This window comes from Blastomyces gilchristii (genome assembly GCF_000003855.2).
Source record: "Blastomyces gilchristii SLH14081 genomic scaffold supercont1.5, whole genome shotgun sequence".
NCBI lineage: Eukaryota > Fungi > Ascomycota > Eurotiomycetes > Onygenales > Ajellomycetaceae > Blastomyces > Blastomyces gilchristii.
The window spans coordinates 3,708,487-3,716,317 of NW_003101678.1; the positions used below are offsets into that span (position 1 = coordinate 3,708,487).

A 7,831-nucleotide genomic window follows, 5' to 3' on the forward strand; every position below is an offset into this window, starting at 1 on the left:
GCTTCAATTTTCCATTACTTTAATAGAAGATGATTTGAATACTCTCAGAATTCTTCTCAAAGCTCTGTTTGCAGACTTTGAAAGAGTTCAGTGAAATTCCCTTGATATTCCATCAAACTTGAACTTCATAATCAGCTACTGAGGTAATACAGGCTATATATAACTATCTCATAGTCTGGAAGGATAGACCTCTCTCTGTATTTGATAGTCTGCTAATATTGTTCAATAGTCTTTCTGCCTTGACAGTTCTTTGTTGAATATGATATTTAAAATTCAACTTGGAGTTTAATCATACTTCTAATCATTTGACATTTAAACTGGGTTTAATCTCTCTATTTAAAAGAGCTAGAGATAGTTCTTTCTCATTGAATCTAGAAAAGAAATAAATTAACTCAGTTTTATTTCTATTAAATTGAATTTGATTGATATCTGCTCTGACAAGGATTTCCTTTGCAGCTTTTTCAATCACTTTCAAATTCTCTTTGATAGTTTTTGAGCTGTAGACTAGATCAATATCATCTACATAACTTGGAAATCACACTATTTTCATATTTCTATCTTTGAATAGATATGCAGTGTATATTGCAAATAAAATGAGTGAGATTGAAGATTCTTGCAGCACTTCTATTTTTATCTCAGTCTTGTCTTATTTCATTCCATCAAAGAAAAGTTGTATGATTCTTTTAGATATAAAACAGTTAACTCATTTTATTAGAGAAACTGGCAGTTTTAACACCTTCAAAGTCTGAATTAACTTTGACTTTGAAACATAATCAAATGCTTCTTTTATGTTAATAAAAACTGCAGTTGAGACCAGATCTTCATGCTTTGCTATTTGAATATCATGAACAACTGAGAGAACAGTGTCAATTACAGAATATTGTATTCTATCTCTCATTTATTCACTGAATAAAAGAGAGTTATTAATAGAGCTTATAAAAGAGAGTCAAGTAGCTATTATCTTTTCCAAAATCTTTTCTAGACAGTTTAATAGAGATATTACTCTATATGACTTAGAAATTGAAGTTTTTCTATTAGGTTTTGCAAGAATCACTCCAGTGGCTTCTCTCCAGCATTCAGAATGATATTCATTTTTCAAGAGATTGAAAAAGAGCTCAAAATATTCATTCTTTAAGTAGGAATGTGTATTTTGAATAATCAAGTGATTAATTGAATCAGGCCCTGCAGCAGTTTTAACAGAACTTGAGAAGATAGCTGACTCTAATTCATCTTGTGTAAGATCAGGCCATTCCCAGTCATTTTCATCAATGTAGTTGAGAAGTGATATATTCTCTTCCTCTGAATCTGAATCTGAATCTGATGAGTTCTGAAAGAGAATTCTCATAAAAGCTTGACATTTTTCCTCAAAAGAGTTTGCTGTATATGATTCATTCTGAAACTCATATTCTAAGGCTGGAAGTTTTGCTACACTTCTTGTTTTAGTATAGTTAAAAGCTTTAAGAACTTCCTTTCCTTGTGCTTCTTCAAGAAATTTATTCCAGCAGTCTGTTTTAGCTAGACTGGCCGCCGGGACCATGAATTTCACATTTGGTCCCATTTGGTCTGGTCTCATACATTTCTTGGCGTGAATCCCGCTGGGACTGGCTATCAAAAAAACATGTAAAGTGACTATATATCAGATCTTAAAATGGAACCATGACTTGAAAAAAATAAGAAAGTGATTCTATTTGATCCCATTTAGTCCCATTCTTGGCATAAAGTTACTATTTTAAGACATTTTAAGGTTTTTTTTAGACTATTTTTAGTTTTTTAAAAAGTAACACTTTTTGATAACACTCAAATGAGATTTAAAGTTATTTAAAGCAATAAAAATAATTTAAATTGAGAAGTGGAAATCATGATCTCATTTGGAAAATGTGACAAGAGTAGACAGTAAGTTCCACTGAGACAGTATGAGACTACTATCTAATGTTAAAACTGTGTAATGGGATCAGTCGAATTGGTAATGAAACTATCAAAAAATCTGGTTCTGGTCCCAGACACGGTCACATGATCAGTCTAGTTTTAGCTCTTTTAATATCTAAAAAATATTCATTTCTGACAGCTTTGAACTCTTCATCAGATATTACATCATTCTTCTAATCTCTTCTAGCAGTAGCTAATGCTTTCCTTTTAGATGAGATATTCTCATTCCATGAAGGTTTTGAATACTCAGAAGATTTTCTCTTTGAAATATTATCTCTAACACTTGTTAGAATAATAGATGTAATAAGCTTTACTCTATTCTCAAGCATTTCATTTGAGATATCTTGACCAGAATTCCAATATAGCTAATTCTGCCTTTCAGATTTTAACAGTTTTATGCTTTCTTCAACTGCTTTTCAATCAGCTTTTTCAAAGTTAAACTGATTAGAGAGAAGAGGATTTTCACTCATTTGTTTTTCACTCAGTTCAATATCAAATTGAATAATCTCATGACCTGATTCTGATGTCTCATTTGAATCAATAAACCAGTTTACAAGTCTTCTTTTCATTAGATTTTGTGACATGAAGATTAGATCTATAATAGATTTCTGTTTCATGTCTTTTCTAAAGAATGTTTGTTGATCAGACTTATTAACTAAATCTATTGTATGCTCAAAGGTTCATTCAATCAGATTATCAGCTCTCACTGCTCTCTTGCATTCTGAATTTCATCAGAGATGATGTGCATTGAAATCTCCTGCAATTATAGAGTTTCTTGATGAAGTTATGTTCAGAAATCCTCTATCAATTGTCCAGATATTGTTATTTTTCTTCAATGACTTTTCATTATAGATATTTATGAGCTGTATAGTATCAAACTCATTTTCTTTATCTATAATATCACTCATCAGAATATCAGGGTCAGACATGATATTAAATCTTAGATTAAATTGATATCTTGATCTCTTTCTTTCATAGATCACTACTCTTGACTCTATCTCAGACTTTTGAGGTAGAAAGCAGTAGTAGCTTGAATGAGAAATGATGTAATTTTGCTCAGCATCAAAATTCGGTTTCTGAAGTAGTATAAAATCAACTTTTTATTCAAATGTAATTTGAAGACAAGAATAAATATAATTTGAGTTTCTATTCACATTATTTTGAATAAATGTGATTTTTGAAGAGTTTTTACACTTTTTTTGTTATTTTTGTTGTATATTCATACTAAAAGAGAGTAGAGATAGAGTAGAATCTAGTCACTATTATCAGATAGTAGATTATAACTATTTTGAAAAGTAGGGATCTCAACTGCTTGCATTATATCTAGTTTATTATCACAGTCATTTCTCAATTCTCTAATCTTAACAGAAGTTTGAGAATTCAAATTCTGTTTACATTTAGCTGGAGAATTGAAGTTTGAAGATTTAGATAGTTGAGAGTTTCTTCTTTTTAAGCTTGCAGTTGTAAGTCTACTGACTTGACTCTTCTCTTCAGTTCTAGATTGACTTTGAGCTTCATCTTTTCTCCAGTTCTTTTGAGTTCTAGGAGTAAACATACATTCTTTTGAGTTAGATGCATGTTTTTCTTTACAATTACAGCACTTAAGCAGAGTGTGTTGACATATTTCACCTCTTTTTGAGCATGTTTCACATTTATGCTCACTAGTTTTGTAATCTCTGGCACAGAATGCACATTTTGAGTCTCTAAAATATGAGATTGTAAAGTGTTCATATCTTTGACAGTTTGAACACTGTGTTTGAGCTTTGAGATTCATTCTTGAGTCTTTGTATTCATGAACTCTCATTTTCAAATCTGCTACTCTTACTTCAGAGATCTTTGACTGTTCAAGTGTTTTTATATATACTAGAACAGAGGCATTTCTCCTGCTTTGTCTGAACTCAATTGAATTTAGTCATACAGGCTTCTTTCTCAGTTGAATAGAGTTGTATTCTTTCAATTCATTTTTGAGGAGGTAGTATTCCTTCTTCACAGTCAAAAAATTTCAACTGGAATATTATGAAGAATGGCCCCGGTGGCCGAATGGTTAATGCGGCCACCCGGTAGCACCTTGGCGTGGGAAACCAAGGCGCGTGGGTTCGAAACCCGCAGGGGATACATTAAATCCGGAACTCAAGCACCTCAGGTTTCTAATAAATACAGAGGTGTACAAATCGCTTCAATGAATTGCTCTATGTTCCTGGGCTGGGAAGTTATTATCGTATGTATCTAATTGTCACTCCTTTGTATTTTCCTATGTTCTTGTTATCTTGGCGTGGTCTCAACACCTGTATTTCCTCCTGTATAATCAACACTTGACCTGTATTTAACATCACGCAAGGACTCATCATAAGCTCCGCTTGCATATGAGTATAATGGAAGAATAATAATAATAATAATAATAATTATGAAGAATGAATTTATCTCACTTTTCATCTCTTTCAAATAGAATTATTGTGTTTAGCAAAGATTCTACTGCTGACTTTCAGAGATTCTCATTCTGAATAAGGAATTCAGCACTGAATTCAGGCATTGTAGTCAGAATGATGAAGTTTTCAAAGAATGATAACTCAATTGATGCTATAACTGATTTTTGAACTTTAATATCAATCATTAACTGAGAAAAGAACTGCTGATTAATTTCATTTCTGATTCTGAAAATGAGATTTGAGTTTAGCTTGTTTCTTTGCAGAATGTCCTGGTTTGAGACTTTGAGAATAAGTCTTCTATTTCTGAAGATTTGAAAGTTTTTCTCTTTTTGTATTTTCTTTTTCACTTTTCTATGAATAGAGATATGAGCAGTATTCTTCTCAGTTTTCTCAGGATTTTGAGCAGGTTTTGAAATAGCAGGTTTAGAGACAGCAGATTCAGCTGCTTGAGCATATATTTTCTTCTGATTCAAAGAAGAAGAAGAAGTAGGAAAAAAAAAAGAAGAGTAAGATGAAGAGTCAGTGATTGTACTAGGAATTTTCAATATTTTTTAAACTGTGTTTGAGATCTCAAGTTTGAACTTGATCATCTCCTGTAGTTGTCTAGCCTGAGTATGAAGAATTAACAGAACTTCTTCATTCATCTCACTCAGACACTGCTTTTCAAGAATCTTGCTTGCTTTTTCAAGTGTCTGTATTTCAAGAACTTGTTATTTCTCTATTTCTTCTTTCTTTCCTCTCTTCAGAATTTCAATCTCAGAAATAGCATTTGAGAAAGCATCTTTTTTCATATCAACTGAGTGTATTTTTGAACTCATTGTTCTCACTCAATGAAAAGTTGATCAGACTGTTTTAATTGAGATATTTCTAAGTCTGTTTTCAATTGAAAAGTTGGTCAGACTGTTTCAAAAGAAGAATAAAAGACTTTTGTGTATAAAACACCTGATTTTTTTCACACTAGTTCAGTAACTAGGTTAGATTTTTGAAGAGAATCTAATAAACTAAAATTGATTTTTGAGATAAATCAATAAAATCTTTATAATCTCTTTCTTGGGATACAGTGAGAAAGAGTATGATATCAATTAATAATAAATCAGATAATATAACAGTTTTTGAGAGAAAAACTGATAAAAAATAAATCAATTTTTTGTAGAGAAATTGATTAAAACTATTCAATTTTATTCTAAATTATTCAATTCTTCTCACACAACAAGTGTGCAACTCAAATCAGTTAATAAAGAGTGTAAAAAAGAAATGAGTATTAATGAAAGCTCTTCAGTCACTGAAAAAGTAATTCTTACTTAAAAGAATATGAAATTATGACAGAAAACAGCTCTGTTTTTAATTCTTTGTAAGAATATTGTGTAAAATTCAGAGAAAAACATCTTACTTTTTCAAGAGAAGTAAAAAACTATTTCTAAGATCTTTTTTTTTTTGCATTAACTGCTGCAGAAGAATGAGATAGAAACTGCTAAGATATGTACTACTGTATACTCTCTATCAAGACTTTCTCTCTTCAAAGTCTTGATATTATAGAGAATATAAGTCTGTTTCTATATAATAATATAAATATTGTCAGCAGGATGTAGAGAAACTGGTTATTTATATCTCAAAATAGAAGACTTTGTCAATGATTATATCAATATAGAGTTAATTCTCAAATTCAATAGAAACCTAGTGTTGCTGTTCTCAATTCCTTGCAGAATCTATTGAATATTGAGATATTAAAACTAGATTTAATATATCTCACTGTGCAGGGATCAAAGGCTCAGTCAGACCTTGAAGTATACTGATTTTATAGTTGTTGATGTGCTGTTGACTCATTATTGACTGATTATGTATCAAATGCTGTTGCTGAGGTATCTTTTTGTATTGTTCTGCCAGGGATGGGCCAGATTGAGAGGGGTAGTACAAGGGTGAGACTTGGTGTTGAAGTCTAGATACACTGATGACAGACTGTGAAGGTTGCACTTCAGAAGTGTCCGTTGATTATATGCTTGATATTATTGCCGAGGTATCTTTTTGTATTTTTCTGCCGGGGATGGGCCAGATTGGGAAGGGCGGTACGAGGGTGGGACTTGGCGTTGATGTTTTGGAACATCAAAGGTGGACAGGGTTTTCGCGGAGGTTGCTTCTCAGATATCTCCACAATTACAGATCAGGGATCTTCCACAATCAAGAAGATTGGCGCATATGGCTATGTCTCTTCACCTTACAATTTGTATGGCACTTTGGCCCGGGGTTGTGGTGTGATAGGGGTGAATGGGGGATAATCCCACACGGGAGTTTCAAACAACGTCTAGTTCACATTTGGCTGGATATCTCCACCACCACACGGGGTATGCGGTCGGCGATGGGGTCAAAATGCTCGTATGATCGAGGGCTTTTCGATGGATCTATCGGCGGGTTCTTATTCGAAAAATCGAGCGAGTTCGTGGTGGAGCGGTTGATGTCATCTGAATAGCAGACTTTAAAGCTGTAAGAATTTTCATGAAATCTGTATTTAATCTGTAATTTAACTCTGAACTCTTTGATAAGTTTAAATATTAGTAGACTATTAAATCTCTTTAATATCTTATTATCTATACTTATTCTGACATTTTCTTTACAACTGTAAAGCTTATATACTGATTAAGTAAGTTAACTAGAGCTGCAGTTAAAAGACTCTTTTATTATATTCACAGCACTAGACTGACCGTGTGACCGTGTCTGGGACCAGAACCAGATTTTTTGATAGTTCCATTACCAATTCGACTGATCCCATTACACGGTTTTAACATTAGATAGTAGTTCCATACTGTCTCAGTGGGACTTACTGTCTACTCTTGTCACATTTTTCAAATAGAACCATGATTTCCACTTCTCAATTTAAATTATTTTTATTGCTTTAAATGACTTTAAATCTCATTTGAGTGTTACCAAAAAGTGTTACTTTTTAAAAAATTAAAAATAGTCTAAAAAAAACCTTAAAATGTCTAAAAATAGTAACTTTATGCTAAGAATGAGACTAAATGGGATCAAATGAGATCATTTTCTCATTTTTTTCAAGTCATGATTTCATTTTAAGATCTGATATATAGTCACTTTACATGTTTTTTTGATAGTCAGTCCCAGCGGGATTCACGCCAAGAAATGTATGAGACCAGATCAAATGAGATCAAACATGAAATTCATGATCCCAGCGGCCAGTCTACACAGCACTACAGACTACTTTATTTAATATACTGCTAATATAGAAGATCTTAATTTTACAGTCTATACTAATTCTGATTGAGTAGATAACACTGATAACTGTAAATTTATATTAAGTCTTCTCATCTGTCTAGCTAACGGCTCAATTATGTGAAAATTAGTTAAATAGAGAATTATAACTCTAAGTATCACAGAAGCTGAGTATATATCTGTTAATAAGAATTTAAAAACTGTAATCTAGCTATATAAACTACTAATTGAGCTTGAATTTCTACTCTCTGACTTCA

The 7,831-nt window shown here is 32.1% G+C and overlaps 1 protein-coding gene and 1 pseudogene across 2 annotated transcripts; both read left to right on the plus strand.

Moving 5' to 3' along the window:
- The first annotated feature begins 3,952 nt into the window (after positions 1-3,952).
- Positions 3,953-4,041, plus strand: BDBG_16857 (annotated as a pseudogene). Its single transcript has one exon. The product of its transcript is annotated as a tRNA-OTHER (tRNA).
- Positions 4,042-6,300: 2,259 nt separating this feature from the next.
- Positions 6,301-6,816, plus strand: BDBG_16858 (uncharacterized protein; the record flags this gene model as incomplete). The annotated part of the gene is made up of 1 exon (XM_031724724.1): positions 6,301-6,816. One exon carries the CDS (start codon positions 6,301-6,303, stop codon positions 6,814-6,816), a length of 516 nt encoding a protein of 171 aa, XP_031577844.1.
- Between the last annotated feature and the right edge of the window lie 1,015 nt (positions 6,817-7,831).